The sequence below is a fragment of the Myotis davidii genome, unplaced genomic scaffold, assembly GCF_000327345.1.
Source record: "Myotis davidii unplaced genomic scaffold, ASM32734v1 scaffold362, whole genome shotgun sequence".
In the NCBI taxonomy this organism is placed as follows: domain Eukaryota; kingdom Metazoa; phylum Chordata; class Mammalia; order Chiroptera; family Vespertilionidae; genus Myotis; species Myotis davidii.
The window spans coordinates 4,708,646-4,728,178 of NW_006297152.1; the positions used below are offsets into that span (position 1 = coordinate 4,708,646).

Sequence of the window (19,533 nt, forward strand, 5' to 3'; positions counted from 1 at the left end):
GAAATAAATAAAACTATATATTTTTAAAACAGAATTCAGCTGTGCCTCTTCCATTTCTGAGTTTGAAAGACTTAATGAAGCAGACCGTGAAGGCTCTGCCCCGTCAAGCCATTGCCCGTTGCCCCAGTGAATGCACGCCTTGGGGTGCCCTTTCTTCCTCTGGCAGAAGGCTGATTCTGCAGCCTCCGGGCACATTCTGGAGGCCGGGCACTCCCCTCGGAGCCGCACCCATGTCGTCATGCAGTGAGCACACCAAACAGGTTCTCCTGGCCAGACAGTGGCTGAGGTGTCTGCAGCGCAAGGGAAGTACAGTCATGCACACGCCCAGTGAAACAGTGACATAAAGGAAGCAATTGCTCGGCCTTAAAATAAATACAGTACGTGCACTGTGGTTGGATTTCCCATGTGGGGATGATGGAGCTCATGGGTCCTTCCCGGCTCCGTACTTACTTTTGCATTAGTGATTTCATAGATTTTTAAAAAGAAGGCCCCAAATTTTACAAGCTTCCGGCCCCACAGTAACTTCAGTTTGCCTGGTTATACTACATTTTGTATAGTTACACCTACTTACCTATTTCTAGGAAACGTAGGCGAGTCGACTTAGTTGAGGGCACTTGGCTAACTTGTCCATGAATTGTGGCCACGTGATAGGGCCCGAGATTAAAATTGAACTTCTTTTGATGTCTTCAGGTGTATTTGTTGGTTATCCTAATTTCAAAGGCATCTCTCATACTAAATGACTTGGCTCTCTTTCATTTTACGCTTGAGGAAACATTCAGGACAAGCTCGCCAAATTTGTAGCATTAGATGGTAATGATGAATTATAAAAAGTCTAGTCTCTTCCATGATCTTTTGGTCTGTTCACAGCTCGTGGACAGACATTAGTATTTAAAAGGTCTTGTGGAAAGTGGAGAAATCAATTGGAAATGAAAATACTTACAAGGTTTAAAAAGTAGATTTGTCAATGTCATAAAATACCAAGGAAGTCTCAGGACCTGTTCCAGATGAAAGGGCATGAAAGAGACATGACAACTGAACACAACACATGAGTTCAGATTTTCTTTTTCTCTAAAGGACATTATTGAGACAAATGACATATTAGTTATCTATGGCTGTGTAACACATTACCCTAAATTCAGTGGCTTAAAACAACACAACTTTATTGCATTTCTGTAGGTGAGAAGTCTGATTGGGGTTTTCCTGGTGTCAATCAAGGTGTCTCTATTCCCTTCTGGAGGCTCTAGGGGAGAAGCCATTCCCACCTTTTCCATCTTCTAGAGGCGCCCGCGTTCCTTGGCTCCTGCCCGCTTCCTCCATCCTCCAGCCAGCAATGGTGGGCCTAGTTCTTGTCACATTGCATTACTGTGGCTTCCTTTCCTGCCTCCCTGTTCCAATTTTAAGAATCCTTAGGATTATATTGGCCCCGGATAACCAAGATAATGTATTGTAAGATCAGCTTAAATTCCCCTTTGCTGAGTAACCTAATCCATTCACAGGTTGTAGGGATTAGCATGTGGATATCTTTGGAGGCCCATCATTCTGCCTACCACAAGTGGTAAGAACTGAACAATGGCTGTAGATAAGAGTAGTCTATCAATGGTAATTTCTCCGATTTTGACAATTGTACTGTAGTTATATAAAAAAGCTCCCTGTCTTTACATTGAAGTATTTATGGGTCAATGGGGCAACATGCCTTCAATTTAGAAGTCTCTCTCTCTCTCTCTTCCTCCCTCTCTCCCTCCCTCCCTCCCTCTCTCCTTCCCTATCTCCTTTTCTCCCTTCCTCCTTCCACAGACAGCAAGAGTAAGAGAACAAGAGTGAGAGCAGCAAAACAGCCAATGTAGTAAAATATTAACACTTAGGGAATCCAGGTAAACTATCAAAGAACGTTTTGTGCTATTCTCGCAATTTTTCTGTAAGTGTTAAATTGTGTAGATAAAAAAAATGTTAATGTAGTCTTTGTTATAAGCAAATCTCCCATTTCTAATAAATACTTAAATTTGTCACATTATTATGAATGACATGTTCATTCTGATCTTTAAAAATCTCTTTTGAAGCATTAAGGACATATTAGCAATTTGTTTAATGACATTATTTGTAATAAACTATGAATGTTGTACAATTGAGGAGTCTTATGTCTATTATGAAAGTAAAATAAGTTATTTTGGAATATTCTGTTTCTATTTTAAAATTCAGTATTACTTTAAAAATGGTGTCTTGAAGAAGAAAGTGTTTAAAAGCAGGGAAACGACTATAGTTAAGAGTATTCTGCCAATATTAATTTCTTAAGTTTTGACAAATGTGCCGTGGTTCTCTCAGATGTTAACATTAGAGGAAGCTCGGTGAAGGGAGAGAGAGCTGAGCCAGCTTTACACTCTGCCCCTGGACGTAAGTAGGGCAGCAGGAGAGGAGTGTGAGCTGGGTGGTGTATATGGGCCAGGCTGCTTGAGGACAATCAGGTTCCAAGTGATAATTCTGCCACTAACTGGTTCCCATATATTGGTCAAGTTACTAACATACTTTAAATTCTGCTTTGATTTCTCCAAAAGGGGATTTGTTGAAACTGAAAATAATTGTGTACCATAAAAATTCTTAAAGGGAAAATAAACCAAAATCACGAGTGAATAAGGCAACATGCTACAATAGGGGTGAGGGTGATGGAGAGGGGGGCCATGCTTGAATTTCCTCACTGGGCAAATGGAGACCCTAATCAAATGAGGGGCAAAACAAAGAAAATGATTACGAAGGTGGCTTTTCCAACAGGGCATATAATGCAAGCTATCTCGATAGTGCCAGTCCTTCCAAAGTCCCCAGGAACTTAAAGAGGGCGACCCATCTGAAATCTACAGGGTGAAACTCGCATCTCTGGCCCGTTCTCAGCCTATGCATCAGCCCAACCAAGACCGCGGAGGGCAGACTGTCTGAGCCAAGAGCAATCAGCAAGTTGCAACACACACTTCTCTGACCAGGCTAAACGTGTAATCACCCAAATCACAGCTGTCTCCCCCGAGCCTTCATCCTGGACGCTGGCTCAGCAACCCGAGGTGTAACCCACACCAGCACGGCCCTTCCTCCCCAAACAGTTCTGCTGCGGCTGGACCTGTGCTTACGTTGCATGAACCTCAAGCTGGGAACTATGCTCAGGAGGAAAGAAGCGTCCGTGGAAGAAACGGTGGGGATCGGTTAACAGCGAAGAGCAGGGAAAACTAGGGTGGTAATCCCAGAAGGCGGGCGCTGAATATTCAGAAAGAAATTGCACTAGAAATGCTTAACACTTAGTTGCCACGGCACAAAGGCTGATGATCACCTTTAGTACTGCCATGATGAAGGATCTCAGTATCAGGGCAGACTCCATGGAATGGACCCCCTAAAACATCAGCCTGAAATTCAAATAGAATTATTTGCTACTAGCCATAGCGAAAATGGATGATAGGCGGGAGGAAGGGCGGTCCTCACAGGTATAAGTAGGCACATTTCACAGTCACTTAAGTCAACGTGGACATTATTGTGGGAATCATGCTGTAAGAGGAGGTCACATTTCCAATCAAGGTGTGGCCCTCCACTTTTTGTAGAAATAAATACAAACTGTTTTGAATTACTCACAAGCCATACCTCTAGGGCTTAATTACTCATAAGCCATACCTCAGTGAGCAAGGGAGAGAGACTGACCCAGGGGCCTCTATTACAAGGCTTCTAATACCAGTCTGTTCCCATGGCACTGGGAATGGCTAGCGTGAGGCTGGCGCTGGAGGAACGGGCCTTGCAGAACAGATCGCATCACTCACTGGACGCTGGCTGCTTAGCTGTGTGTGTGGCGTGTGCAGTGCCATTTGGTGAAAGACAACAGTTGGTTTTGCTTATGGTCCTGCAAATCCCTGCGTAGATGAGTGTGTTGAGGGAGCAGAATGTTGTTGGAAGGAGGCAAGTGCGGGCATTAACAAGTATCTCTAAACCTCCCTCTCTGCACACAGCAGGGGAAAAGGAACAGAATAAGGAGAAAAGGCAGATGAGGAAGGATGACTACGTTCGTGTCATGGAGACAACTTCAGTAACTACATCTCCCAGCCCTGAGGATGTGGCTATGAATGACACAGACCTGGGTCTTGGGAAGGGGAAGGGAGGGAGAGATGGGTGGAACACCTCATCAATAAACATGTGCCCACGGGCCGTGCTAGGAGACAGAAGAAGGAGACAGTACAAGGAGGGGTAGTGGACCTCAGGATGGAGTGGCTAGATTCAAGAGGACTTTCCTGTATTGGAGAGAGGAAAGGAAGGGTGTTCTAGGCAGAGGGAAGAGTTACAGCAAAGACATGGAGGTTTTATAACAACACTGGAAATGTTGGACTTTCTCAGATTTGAATCGCAAATCGGGGACTTTGAAGCTTTTCTTTGGACTTCTGCTAAATATTTCCCTTTCTTAAGCATGCATTTCGAATGTCATTTATTCATGCAGAGCAGATGCAATCCTTCCAGGACACTCAGTACGAATATAGGACACGCTAGTTGACGACTCCTGAACCAGGGGAGCCTCTGAGAGAGAGATTACTAACTAGGAAGTTTCTTATTTTTCACTCCAACTAGGAATACTCACTTCATTTAGACCTACTTAGTGTGAATGGGCAAAACTGTCTGCCACTGACCAGTTCTCACTTGTTTCCATAAGCTATGGGCCTAGGGACCTCTGATGTTTCCTCGGGCCAGGACTTTCCTCACCTAAGGAAGAAGGTGCCACCTGCTTTTCTACCTCAGGACCCCTTGGTCCCAGGGGTCTTCTCCGGCATTATTCCACCATAAGCTTCATGGACAGAGTCGGTGAATTCAGATTCACTGGGACTATGATGCTTACTTAAGGAGTAAGCCTCTGAGGATTTTTTGGATCGCATGATGCTGGTACCAACTTTGCAGAAACTGTGGAAACAAAAGGAACAGGAGCACGTTTTAAAAGTCCCACCCATCCCGCTGACAGTCGCTAGAAAGGATATATTTGTATTTGAACCGGATCCTGCAAACAAACTAAGAGGAGGTGTGTAGGAGAGCTAGTAACTCGTGCCCTCTAAAGCTCTCAGAGGGAGGAAGTCGAAAGGGAAGCGCTCAGGCCTTTCATTACAGTTACGTAGTTACAATGATGCAGAAGACGGGGAAGGTGGCATGTCCTCCACAGGGACGCGGGGCTATCGACAGCACTGAAGAGCGAACCAAAGCCCACCTGCTATCTCTGTAGTTCCAACACTGCTCACCTGGTCTCAGGTGACTCCAGCCAGCTCAGCCCTCCAGGCGGGCAGAGGTATGATGAGCAATGCCTGGCCTGCTGGTCTAGCACATTACTTACTCATTTTCTCTTTTTATTCCATGTGTTTGGGTGTTTCTCATCATCTGAAGAAACCATCATTAGCTAAAGACATGAGAGTATTCAAAAGGCGAAACAACTTGTTACATACAGCTGCTAATGTAGGACGCCCAAAGAACTTAAAAATAGTCCTCAGTAGTCATTCATCGAGTTTTGAGATGACACCAGGGGTAAACTACAGACGGCAGGCCCATGGCCTGTGTTTGTAAATAGCTTTACTGGGACGCAGCAGCAACACTCATTTGTTCACATGCGGTCGATGGTGGCCTCTCTCCTACAATGGCGGAGTGGTTGTAACAGATACTGTCGGGACTGCAAAGTCTAAGACAAATGTTTGCTATCTAGCTCTTTACAGAAAAAGCTTGCCAACCAGTGGGCTATACCGAAGTACCCCAATCTGAGAAGGCTAAGAGAAAAAAATTCACACACACACACAGAGGATTGCTCTTACGAAAATAAGTAAACACCTTTTAACACATCTCATGCTCCCCAACCCCCGCCGCCATACTCAAGACGCACCAAATATGAAGGGTTACAAATATTCAGATTTTATTATAAATAAAATACTGGTTTTTTAAAACATAAAAATTGCCAAGTGTTGCATTTTATTCACCATCCTGGAGAGCAAGACTGTAGAAATGAAGGCAAACAGCTCAGGTGAAGGCACATGTAAAAGGGCCACACTTGGAATTAAAAACAGAATCCCAGGGAGCAGCTGTCTCTGCCCCTGTGACACCCAGCATTCCGCAGCAGCCACCCTGTCGATTGTACTAAATTGTCAAATACAGATAACTGGAACTATACAATGAAACAATGGCTATATTGCAGGGGTGTAGTCAAGGTATCATCTTATAAAGAACTTTCATTTAAAAAATAAAATTCTGCTTACAAATATACCACACAGATGGAGGAGAAAAGAAAAAGCCAACAACAACAGGATCAAAATATTTTACCGGGGCCCAAGACTCACTGGAGTGACCCTGCCCGAGAGGCTGGATGGAAAACTACCCTGGCAGTCTATCTCAGGCCTCTTCCTGCAACCTTGACCGCAACGTCTATTAGGAAACAGCCACTTTCCCAGAGGAACTAGCTAGGAAACACTGCTGCGACAACTTGGCAAGGAGGAGCCATGGGTCCTGGGAGAGCAGGAGAGAAGCAAGAGTGAAGGCTTAGGGGTGTGCCACGTGAAGCCACCTCTGGTCGCAAGGGGAGATGGGAAGGGGCAGAACTGAGCTAGGCGGCTCTCCCACTCTCTCTGGAGTTCCTCCCTGACACGCTCTCGGGAATTACGCCATCTCTCCTAAGACTGACCCATCCAGCTCCAACCATTGCAGAACGGGCATCTCTAGCTCATTCCTGGCTAGAGCCACACCGATGTTGAAGATATCCTTCTGCAAAATGTCCCCACCCCACCATCCCCAGGCAGCCTGGAATTCCTGCTCTGGAGCAGGCGGTAAGAGCAACACTGTGCTGCCGGTTAGGATCACCAGGGCTGCAGTGGAGCAGGGGGCGAGGGACTGGGATGCTGGCTGCGGCTGGAGGAAAGCAGGCTGATGTTCGCGTGAGAGAACGGGCATGCTGCAAACACAAGGCAAAGAGCAAAGGGACGGAACAGGTACGATCCGGAGAACTGCGGATGGAAGGGGCGGAGGTAATCAGACACATTGTGCCCGGGATGAGAAGTGGAAAGAAGTGAACAGACAGTGCCATTCTAGGAAGAGGACCAAGTATATTTACATAAATTCCTTATTCTATAATCATGATAAACAACAAAAAAAACATTCACACAAAAATATAAATTTTGAAATAATTAATAGCACCAGTGTGTCAGATAATAGTTTCTTTCCCCCCGCTACGCAAAGTACAAAGTTGCATAGTGTTAAAGGCTATATATGAATCTCAAAGGCAGGTTGGTAGGAGGAAGGGGGCGTGTGGCAGGGAATTGTCACACTGTGATCTTCAAAGAAAACCACAGAGCTGAGGATCAAAAGTCGAGAAGCCCACTAGGAAACTCCACGTAAGGGTCTTCCCTCGACATTTGGAGGGAAGGGTTGGAGTGGGTTTAAAAATCACAAAGTGCAGGAACTAGATGGTGTTGGCAGCTGTAGGAACTACTGAGGGCAAGTCTTTGCCACTTGGATTTGGCAAACACGTGTTTTGAGGGATTCTAGACGATGGGAACGTCAGGGGGAAAAAAATGAGGCTAAGGATCAAATACGTCATCTCTTCCCACTGGAAGAAAAATGGATACATGGGATCCTGACAATAAAAACTGACCTAAGTTTTATCCCTTCGCCAGAAAAGACTGGGGCTTGTTTTTCTTTCGTTTTGTCAAGTTCTTAGGGACCAACTGTTTTCTGCCAGATAACAACACTAGTTCCCATGCCAACACACTAACACAAAGCTCTAAGAATCAGATTTGGGGAAAAAAATAACAACTTTAGTGGTTATCATATCCCTATTTCTTCTGCATAAATGCCATTGACAGGAATATCAAAAGATGTCTAGTGGCAAGTACAAGCTGCCCATCCAGACTGAAATGATCAGCTGCCCAAGGATCTAAAGAATGTTTATCTTCCTAGTCAATTGTTAACAGAGGAGAAGATGTTCGGCCCCACGTTCTCCCGGACACTGTCGTGAACATCCTTACCCGGGGATGGCTCAGTGTCAAAGTAGCTAAAGCAAGTGGTGATGGCTCTCGACCTTCTAAGGGACCAATACCTTTGGCACAGGAGGTTTAGTTACTTTCGCTTACAAGGAGGAGGGTCAGGAGATGTGGATGCGTTTTCTTTAGCTATAGGCTGGCTATACTGGCCATCACAACGCTACAATGAGCAGCCAAACTTTTCCTTCATAGAAACAAGAGGACTGGGGCGGAGGAGGTTCTGTTGGCACCAGTGAGAAAGGGAGGGTGACTTGCCCAGCCCTAGCCCGCAAGGGTTCCCACGAAGTGCGCACGCCACTGGAGGAGGCCGCCACCGTGAGAGGACACGTCCTTGCGCGACTCAGAAGGGAAAGTGTGGGTCAGGGAGCACCGTTAAGTGGAAGAGAGACTCTGTTAGATAAAACCCTTGGTTCCCGATTCGCGATGTTTCGTTTGCTTCTCTTTAAACTTTGTGACTTTTCCTGGGTCAAAAGGACAGCGGTGGCGAGCAGCAGAGAAGTGGGGGTCTGAAAATGTCATCTTTGTGTGGAGGCACGCCCCGGCCCCACAGTGGCTCCCGGCGGCCGGAGGACTGCCTGCCCGCCAGCCCTGAGGGAAGGCACTAGGGCTTTTCGATGGACGGGGTGTTGAAGCAGCCGGAGGGTAAGGTCTTCCTGATGTCTTCCAGGTTGTGGATGTCCTTCATGATCTCCTCGATGTCCCTGTTGTAGTCCAGGATGGCGGCCTCCTGCTTCCTGGCTTCGTTCTCCAGGTCAGATACTTTCCTGTCCAGATCGCTGACTTTCATTTCGTCTTTGGCTTTGTTCAGGGTGCCTTCAATCTCGTTGAGCTTGTTCAAGTCCACGGTGTCCAGCTGCCCTGTAGAGTCAGAGAGGACCCAGAAGAGAACAGACGTGTTCAGAAAGGATTATGCCTTTACTCCACAAGTACCCCCCTGGCCTGTTCACAGAGCCCCGCAGCTGCCACTATGAAAAGGCGGCCTGCAAATGGGACTTGTCCCTGCCGTGCCAGGACATCCGTAAGGCAAGCCAAGCACCCCGCCGACCCAACCCGGCAGGAAGGGGGAGAACATGAACTGAATACTGGGCTGGATGGATTTTCTGAGAAAATGGTTTTTGTGAACTGTTTCCTAAGTGGCCAGCCTTGGGACCTTAAACCTTGCTGTGGTTTTGAAGGTCATCTGGTGGCATTTAATACTTTTTCCACGTAACCTGTGTGTCATTTCAGTGCCATCTAATATACACAAACCCCTATGGGCTGGAACCCTAAGCCTCAGCGCTGAGGTTCCAGGGAAGCTGAGCTGGTCTGGGAGTCATGTCCTGCTCTCAGGAGTCAGGCACTATGAGGAGCCCTGTGAGAAACGGCCAGGGCTGAAATGATGACATCATCTCGGCAAAGCTTCACTTTAAAACCAGCAAGAAAGAGAGGTTCTTTGGAAAGGAACTATTTCCATAACAAATGGAAGCAGACTTCCACACAAAAGTCAGCACTTCAGACATGCTGTACTTGATTAACTGCTCACAAGGCCATGTGACATCAGGGATTCTCAGATGTCAAGTTGCCCAAGTTTGCACAGCTTCCGGGCAACAAAGCAAAGATTCCAACCCTAGTCCGACGAACTTTACAATCCAGCTCTTTCTTCCACAAAAATCGACCTCTTTTAGCTAACTTTCATTTTCAAACCCATCTGCTAGCACATCGTTTATTATTCTTGACATCTGAGACAGATAAAAAATACACCCCCACCCCCTCAAAAAAAAGACTGCCCAAACTTTAAAGGCTAGGAAATGAATGGAATGCCTTGTACAGAGCTGCTGACTACAGTTTCCCACTTCATGAGGAAGGCCAGTGACAAAGGAGATCTGTCTTATAGGAAGCCTGCTCTCTATCAAGTTGGATGAAGAGTGGTCTCCAGTATATTTCCTTGAAAAAAATCAAGCCTTTTTTCCTTTTGACACGTAAGCGTCACCTCATCAGATTTATCCTTCAATCGGCAAAGGAAGAGAATTCCAGGCAGTGGCGTCACAACCAGTCGAAAGTGTTCTTCTATCACATCACTGAAATCCTCTAAAGACACTGCCAGCAGGATGAGCTAAGGATAATCACTGTACGACTGGATCCTAAACCTCAATCGTAAATGAGCCACCCCTGCTGGCAACACGTCTCCAAACTTCTGTTGAGTCCTAGGACCACGGTCAGACTCAATGCCTAGTCAGGTTCTATGGAAGGACCTTGTACGTACTAACTGGGTTAATACAACCAAAAGTCCAGATTCAGTTCACACAATATTCGCATCATGTATCATATCTGTTTTTGAATCAGCTACATCAGAGCCCAAGGACAGTACAAAGAATCCGGAGACTCCCTAAAGGACGCTTTGGCTACTCACCCAGCTGCTCCAAGAGGTTGTTAATAAGGTTGAGGAGGCTGGAGACCGAGTTCTTGGCCTTTCTGGCATTGATCTCGGCTTCCTGAGCAGCCTGCGAGGCCTGTGGGGGGAAAGGATAAATGATACACCTGTCCTGACAGTATGTTTTCATCTGCTTGAAGCACTATCTTCCCCAGTGAGCCAACTAATCTAATTTTCCTAACTCATAAAACCTCACTCTCTCACTGTAGGGCGGTTTTTTTTTTTTTGGGGGGGGGGGGGAGCGGGGCCGGGCAGGTACATCTTCATGTTGAGGATGTTGCTATTTTTAATACACATAACAGTCACGAATAGGCACTCAGTATGCCTACACTAACTGTGTTTGTATTTTAAAGATCAACATGATCCCCTTTTCTCACTCTCTCACTCAAAAACACATGGAGCTGTATTCATAATAAAATCCAACAGGCAGAAACAAGTTATTTTTAAAGAATGAGCACAAAAACTACATTTTTAGACCCAAAAACATGCCTTTCAGGACACTCTTAGGAGCCTCATTATTAGAAATGTCCTATCTTCAGGAAACTTTCATAGTCAAGTGCCACTCTTCTATAACTGTCTCCCCAACCTGCATGTATGCATGCACACACGTGTGCGCGAGCACACACACACACACACACACACACACACGCACACACGCACGCACGCACACTGTGGGCCAAAACAATTTATATTTTAAAAATCAACCGAAGGTAAATATAATTGGGAAAACTCCAGGAAACCTGAATAAATACACTTGTGCATGAGTCACAGGAGACAGCCAGGGAAGAGGAAGTCTTCAAATATCAGAGCACAGATGCTCTCGGAAATAAATCTCTTAGGACACAAGCGAGCGGCTGTGAGCTCCCTGCCACATCATTGTTTTCTTAGTTTTGGGGTCAAAACAACGTAAAATTTTTGGATAGAAACAATGTCAAAATTTTAAAAAGAAAAAAATTCCCATTTTTTCCCATTAATCACAAATCAATGGTTAATCTCTGGAAATCACAGTCAGCCGTTCCTCCGGAGCCTTCGCAGGCTGCTCTGTGCACAAAGGACTGAGCTGTGGCCGAGAGCAATGGTGCTGCCTGGGCCCTGCTGCCCCTTCTGGGAATAACCATGAGCCTGCGCTCTTTGGGTTAAAAAAACAAACCAACCACCAAGTCACAATACTGGCCCAGTGCTGGCCTTTCAGGATTGATAAAAATGTAAGTAGGATAGTGTGTGTGTGACGGTGAGTTGTGCTCTTTAGAAGTTATTTACCGAAAGGAACAACAACAATGGAGGTCACGGTTTGATTCCCAGTCAGAGCACATGCCTGGGTTGCAGGCTCGATCCCTAGTAGGGAGCTTGCAGGAGGCAGCCGATCAATGGTTCCCTCTCATCTTTGATGTTTCTAGCTCTCTCTCCCCCTCACTCCCTCTCTGAAATCAATAAAAAAAATTTTTTTTAAAGAGAAAAGAATACGGCCTCTTCTTCCAACCGGCTCTAAAACGAATGTTTCTACAACCAGATTACAGATGAAATCCAGAGACCCTCATAGGAGAAACACCTATTTTGACTAGATGGGAATTTCCAGTTGGGCCACACCTTGCTACGGAAAATGAAGTCAATAAAAAAAAAAAACAAAAAAAAACTAACCCACAAAACCCATCAAAAAAAGCATAATAAAACAGGGTGTTTGCACAGGGATGCTTCCTGTTATCACTTCCTCAATGTCTTCTCTACCTAGATGAACTGCCTAGTATTTCTCCTTCCCATCCCAAGGCGAAAATGACCCACAGCGAAGGGCCTGTTTTTTTTAGCAGGACTGGAAGTGCACAACAAAATGAGTTCATGTCCATCATTCCTGTGATTGTGATCAGATGGAACTGGGAAGGAGTACTAGTATGATCCTTGTGGCTTCATTAAAGTCTTTCAAAAGCAAAATACAGCATCAACCGTTTTTAGTTGGGCTGTGCATTCACAAGTCAACTTGGTTACAAACGATGTCATCACACAAAAGGTGAACAATTAAGTGGGATGCAAGTTTGGGATGGTTTGCCAGCTTCAAAAAATGTCCTTTTACACAACAAGCGGGTCTTTGCCTCAAGGGAGCAAGTGCTGGGAGAACAACAGTAGGATGGAAACTGACTTTTCATTGCATCCTTTTTTGTTCCTTTTTTACTTTATACCCTCTATGAATTACCCATTCAAAAATATAAACACATACTGTGAAATACCCTAAAGCCTCAGATGTGCAAAAACAATGTTTCGATTTTAACTGAGAGCAGCTTTGGGACAGGACAATTGTGCAACCACCTGGCAGAACATCCAAATTCTTGGTCTTCTATGTAAGTTACTAACCCAATTCCTGACTAGGAAACACAGTGAAAAACGGAAGTCCATATGAAAGAGATTCTTTTTTAATGAAATACCCTTCCCTTTCTGCCCACGAGCACCTAGGTCAATGTTGCTTACCATCCCCGCCATCATCATATCCTGGTCCGCGTCATCTTGTTTTTTCTTCAGCTCCTTTTCTGCTTCTTGTAGCTGTTTCAACATATTGTTCACCTCATTATCCAGGTCTGTCACTTCTGCAAAAGTCCTTTCAGCTTCTGCCTTGGTGCTGGTAGCATTCTAAGCACAAAATAAAGAATTGTTAAAAAAAAAAAAAAAAAAAAAAACCCACCACATTAACCTGTCAAATGGCTCAAAACTACAATCCACAAAGAACAGGGCAGTAGTTTATACTGGCTGTTGACTTGCATATTGAGTTTATCGTTTATTTTTTGCCTTCTACTATTCCCATTTTTAGTTGAGGTCACAGAGCTGGCAAATGCTGCACATTTTCATGGGGAACTCTTTCCACCACATCATATTGATTAGATTCTTTCACTTGGATACATTTTAAATTCAAAGCTGGCCTTGTTTTACTTGGCAGTTGTACATCATAATGTACAAAAAGACCAAAATCCCGAAACAGGAATATTTCATACAATTCCGTTAAGCGGAAACTGACTGTTCTAAAGGAACTAAAAATGTGTGCGATTCTCAGATATGTAATATTAGAGTCAGCACCAATCCTCCTAATAAAACAAGTAGATTGACCTGTAGGTAGGGAAAAAGCCAGCCGAACAATGAGTAGAGGAAGCCAGCAATGGCAGCTATAGGAATTCCAAACAGGTGGGGCTTAGGTATGGCCAACGTGCTTGAATGAGCAGCTTCAAAGATATATTGACTTGGCACTCGATACAAGATTGAAAAAAAATGTCAACAGTCCAGGTCAAAGAACTGGACTGATTGAGGAAGAGCCTAATTTTTTTTTTTTTGTAGGAAGGGGCTCTATGGGTCCCTGAAGCCATCTACCTGCTCACAAACTCAGATCCTGCCACTGAGACAGTAGACATTTTAGTCAAAGACCCTTTCCACGGTTCACCTTCCTAGATCAGCAGAGTTGCCTATTCTACTGCCTAGTAAAAAAGAAAAAAATGACAAGGCTAGCCTAAGATCATTTTACTGGGGTCAAGGGAAAATTTACCAGGGCTCTTGAGGGTCTGGAAAGAAAGAGGAAAATAACTCAAGAAACACATGAGCGAAGACTTTGTCTCGAGCAGAGGCGCACACACACCTGCTGGACAGCGCTGGCGATCCTCTCCGCCTCGTGGGCCTTGTTCTTAGCCTCCGTGGCGTCCGCCGCCGCGTTGCCCAAGGCCAGCTGCGCCTCCCTTGTCTTTTCATTGGCTTCAAATATGGTCTGGTTGATGGCGGGGATTCTCCTTAGCGCCTCCTCTGCAGCAGTCTTGTTATCATTCACTCGCTTATCGAAGTCTAAAACAAGTTCAAGAAATGCATTTGCGGAAAGTTGGGGGAGAAGATGAAAGTAGCATGGACTGAAATCTCAGAAGAACAAGCGCACAGTTCCATGGGTGGGAGGGTCAGAGGAATGAGCATCTAGCTCCAGAAGGCAAATTCTTACCCAAGAAGTGTACTTTCAGGCAGAGTGCTGGGCACGCCATCACTACCACCTCAACCCGTACTAAAAACTGCGGTTTCCTTGTGTTCACGATGAGCTAGGTGCTGAGTGAAGAGCTTTATTGTGTCTGTGATGCGGGCATTGTGCCATGTTTATATGTGAGAAAACTGAGGGTTGAAGAGATAGGTAATTTCCCCAAGGGTTCACAGTGAGACGGGGATCGACGATTCAAACTCAACCCCACTGACACTGGGACCCTACAGTCAACCATCCTTGTGTCAAGCATTAGTATTCATAGAGCCTGTGGCTGCTTTATCAGAGACAAATCCAGGACCACACAGTGCATTCAGAACACCTCTTTTTTTTAAGTGGGCCCTGGCTAGATGGCTCAGTTGGAGCATTGTCCTGTACACCAGAAAGGTTTCAGGTTCGATTCCTTGTCAGGGCACATATCTAGGTTGTGGGTTTGATCACCGGTTGGGGTGCATACAGGAGGTAACCAATTGGTATTTCTCAGATTGATGTTTCCCTCTCTTCCCCAAGACAATAAATAAAAATATATCCTGGGTGAGGATTAAAAAGTTGGATATTGGAGGATGAATTAAGTGCAGTAAAAATCATAACTGTTGAATCTGGATGACAGTATATGGAATTTATTCTATTACAATAGTTTCCCCCTTATCTGTGATTTTGCTTTCCACAGTTTCAGCTATCTGCTGTTAATCACAGTCCAAAAATATTAAATAGGGAATTCTATAAACAAACAACTCCTAAGTTTCCCCAGCCGGCGTGGCTCAGTGGTTGAGGTTTGACCCAGGAACCAAGAAAACACTGGTTCAATTCCTGGTCAGGGCACATGCCCACATGGCAGGCTTGATCCTAAGTAGAGACCATGCAGGAAGCAGCAGATTGATGATGTTTTCTATATCATCAATGTTTCTATCTCTCTATCCCTCTCCCTTCCTCTCTCTCTCTAAAAATCAATAAAAACATATTTTTTAAAAAAAGAAATTTCGAACCATTCCGATGTGAATCATCCCTTTAACCAACCTAGGGTATCGTGCAGTATGTGGAATACAATAAGATATTTTAAGAGAGACCACATTCAATTCCTTTTAGTACAGTGTATTGTTGTAATTGTCCTATTTTATTAGTAGTTACTATTGTTAATCTCCTACTGTGCCTAATTTATAAATCAAACTTTATCACAGTTATCTATATCTAGGGTTTGGTACTATCTGTAGCTTCAGGCATTCATGGGGGGGGGGGGTGTCTTGAAATACATCCCTCACAGATAAGTGGGGATAACTATTATTTTTCAAAGAATCTCATGGTTAAAATTTAAAAGAAAGAACTCGCCCTTGTGGAGGAAGCATACAAATTGCCCCTGTGACCCTTGTTATCTGACCCTTTTTTCATACCTTTCAGGTTGTTGAGAATGTCATTGGCTTCCTGTAAGGTATTTCGTCCCCGTTTAGCAGCTTCCTCGGCAAGAGCCTTGGCAGCATCAGCCCGGGCTAGGAGCTGGTCGGCGGTCTGCAAGCACAGGGCTGATCAGAGGCCAAACCAGCCAAGGTGACCCCCCTCTCTCCTAACAGATCAGGCACCGCCAGGGCCATCCCAAGACTCGCCAGCACCCAACAGGCTGGGCCTGGGCATCCTGCGCAGGCCCTGGTCTGAGTACGCCGTGCTTGGCTGCCTCTGCTACCGTGGTGCCATTACAGACACGGCTTGCACTCGGACGGTTTCAGATTTTGCCCTGAGGAATGGAGCAACTTGCAAATCAAACCGACCTGCTGTTCGACCTTGCCGCCCTCCAGAAGTTTCTTCACTTCGAATTCCTTCGCTCTCATGTCATCTCTGAGGTCCTCATAATCTTTTAACTTCTGGTCAATCAGTCGGTCCAGATCCTCAGCTTCCTTCTTTATCTTATTGGCCGCATTCTGTGAGAAGCAAGTAAGACCATTCCATTTTATATCAAACAAACGGATGAAGAGGCAGGCTTAGCTACTCTATAGTACTTAATAGGTATTCTTAAAAGAACAGCATAGGTCAAGATATGGACCTTATTTTAAAATCGAGGTATACGTTACACGTGGTGAAATGCACAATGCTTAGTTTGATGAATCTAGATAAATATATTTACCTATAACACCCCAATCAGGATACAGAATATTTCCACCCCAGGAAATTCCCTGTATCTCTTTCCAGTCAATTTCCACACCCATCTTTCCAAAAATGCAGCTGCCACCAGTCTGATTTTTAGTATCATCGATTAGTTTTGCCTATTCTCAAATTTCACAGATGTGTAATGATATAGTATACTCATGTCTGAAGAGACCTAAACCTTTACGGTAAAAATAAAGTCAATGCTATGGATGTAAGAAGTGTAACTTATAATAAATTTTAAGTTTTAACATGTATATATATATATAGATATACACATATATATATATATAATTTGTCCAGAGCCTGGAATGAGATTTATGATGACAGATGAAATAAAATACTACTACCAATTCCAAAATATTTTATCTGACCTAGAGCATCTTGATGTAATTTCTTCATTTAAACCAATTCTATTTCTCTCTCGTTCTCAACCAGGCAGTGCCTGGGAGTGACGGTCTAGGTCAGTGATGGCGAACCTTTTGAGCTCGGCGTGTCAGCATTTTGAAAAACCCTAACTTAACTCTGGAGCCATGTCACACATAGAAATTTTTTGATATTTGCAACCATAGTAAAACAAAGACTTATATTTTTGATATTTATTTTATATATTTAAATGCCATTTAACAAAGAAAAATCAACCAAAAAAATGAGTTCCCGTGTCACCTCTGACATGCGTGTCGTAGGTTCGCCATCACTGGTCTAGGTGTACTCTGCTTTAATTAATCCAAACATGTTACAATTTGGACTTATATTAAAGACTTGGGAGTGGCTATTCATATCACTAAAGTAGTCTTTGCTATTTAATGTTTATAATCACAGGATTCTTTACCTCAATCAGTTCTACTATGTATCTAAAAGAGAACTTGCCTTAGCGGTGAGTCCGTGGGTGTACAGTTGTGGGCTGGTCAGAATAGCTCTTACCCTGACTCTGTGTGTGTAGGGAGGAGGGGAGCGGGGGGTGGTGAGTGACACAGTGCCAACCAAAGCCCTGTGCATACAGGTATTCAATCCCGTACCTCCAGGGCTCCTGAGTCCACAGGTGACAGCTGGGACACGCTGGCATAGATCTCCACGGCTTTCTCACCGGCCCTTTTGGCCTCCTCATGCACTCGGGCCGCTTGCTTCTCTAGGTCCTGGGAGATGTTCTTCGCTTGCTCATACCTAAGGGACAAGAGATGGGATTTCGTGAAAAACTCAGATGCTTTTGGCATCTTAATATTCAGCGGATTCATTTCCGTTTAAATCACTATGAGAGTATTTCCAAAATCTCAAAGAAAATGCCGCCTTAAACTGCTATTGTTTAATACCAACACAGCTGAAGTTTACATTTCATCTCATCAATTCTATACATAGCATTTGGTTTACCTTATACTGTCTCATAGCGACACTTTGTAAATATTTATAACTCAAGTGTATTTTCTCTCTGTTATGATTCTTTTCCTCTTCTGTTTTCATTTATGCAGAGTTTGAAGTATCATGGCTAGTCTTATCATTTTCTGCAGTTACAGTAATCGGACCAAATAATATCTCCATGGCTCTACATCCCCAGCTCTAATTATGGGACCAGGTGAAAAGCAGAATAAGCAAAAGAAACCTTAGTGCCTGAAGAACGCATGCCCTGAATCCGCCAGCATCTGATTTTTCATTGAACTGGTGTTACTTACAAGAACACCTGAATGGCTATAAGCCACTTTTAGATTTCACTCACTTCCTATTAAGCTCTTCAATCTCAAATGCTGTTTGATTTTCTCCTGCCAATGTCCTCAAGAGCAGATTATATGCCTCAGTTGATGTGTCATTGGCTGTCTGGGCCACCCGGACAATGTCATCAGCTTCTTGTTTATGGCTGTATAACAGAAGAAAAAACAAACCATGAAACAGAGTCATCTGATGGGGAAAGCAGTGGAAATTAAGGAATGCTTACCTTATTGCACATAATAATGTATATATGCATCTACAAATACTAGAAAGTCTTCTACATTTGGAAATTTGTAATCATTTTAGTGGGCCTGAGTTTACAAGTAGCATTCTGTAATCTGAGAAAATGACATTTTCCAAGAAAATTAATGGTATAAAATGTATAGGAACAAATGTTTATATTTCTTCAAAAACTTACCTACAATTACTTAAGAGTGATTCATATATAAAACCATGTCTGCTAGCAAGAATGCCTGTATCTACTCATAAACACTAATGCCAGGCCTACTTTGGTTCATTTACTACACAGTCTTGAAATAGCTTTGACTATTCAGATTTCGTACATGCAACCCAATTACTGGCCAAGAAAAGCAACTCTACACCAAATGGCAAGGAACACATCAACAGGCTCTCCAGCCAAATAAATGCATTTTAGATGGGTAACTGCTAAGGTATTTTTCTTCAGCTCTAAAACTTCGTATTGTACTGCAATGTCACACTGCAGTATGTAGCCATTCATTTTGGTATGATAAACTTTCCTTCAAAATTCATGTATGAAGTACACTGGAATTAACTGATCTCCAAGACCTGATTTTCTTGGGAGCTTTCCATACTGTTTTCAGCTGTCTTCTTTTAATCAGAAAATCCAGCTACGAGGCCAGGAATGCTCTATGAACTAAAGGACACAGCTCACACATTCACATTCACAAGTAACAGAAAGAGAGCACATGTTTCAGCAAAATGCCAATGCAACTGCTCTGACACTGAGGATAATATTCCAACCTCAGGCTTACTTAAGCAGCCATGAGGTCGACAGCTGTTCTGCAATGCATTCAACAAACATTTATTGAGTGCTTACTGTATGCCACACATTGTTTTAGGCATTGGGGACTTCAGCAGTATATAAAACACAAAAATGCCTGCCCTACTGAGCATACATTCCAGCAATTTTATTTAAAAAAATTTTTTTAACTTGATGCCCTCTACAATTTAAAGTCTTCTTAAGAAATTACATTACACTTAATTTAAAAAAAAATTCAGGAATGAAATGGTCTGTTTTCTTTGGCTGATTT

The 19,533-nt window shown here is 43.9% G+C and overlaps 1 protein-coding gene across 1 annotated transcript in view; it reads right to left on the reverse strand.

The window, feature by feature from the left end:
* Positions 1-5,872: 5,872 nt before the first annotated feature.
* Positions 5,873-19,533, reverse strand: part of LAMC1 (laminin subunit gamma 1) — a 121,207-nt gene continuing 107,546 nt past the window's right edge. The window contains exons 23-29 of the mRNA XM_015569930.1: positions 17,560-17,704; positions 16,168-16,317; positions 15,796-15,910; positions 14,030-14,229; positions 12,880-13,038; positions 10,402-10,501; positions 5,873-8,870 (exon numbers count right to left, since the gene is read on the reverse strand). Coding sequence (XP_015425416.1) covers positions 8,614-8,870; positions 10,402-10,501; positions 12,880-13,038; positions 14,030-14,229; positions 15,796-15,910; positions 16,168-16,317; positions 17,560-17,704 — 1,126 coding nt within the window. The 3' untranslated portion in view covers positions 5,873-8,613. The remainder of the gene's footprint in view (positions 8,871-10,401; positions 10,502-12,879; positions 13,039-14,029; positions 14,230-15,795; positions 15,911-16,167; positions 16,318-17,559; positions 17,705-19,533) is intronic.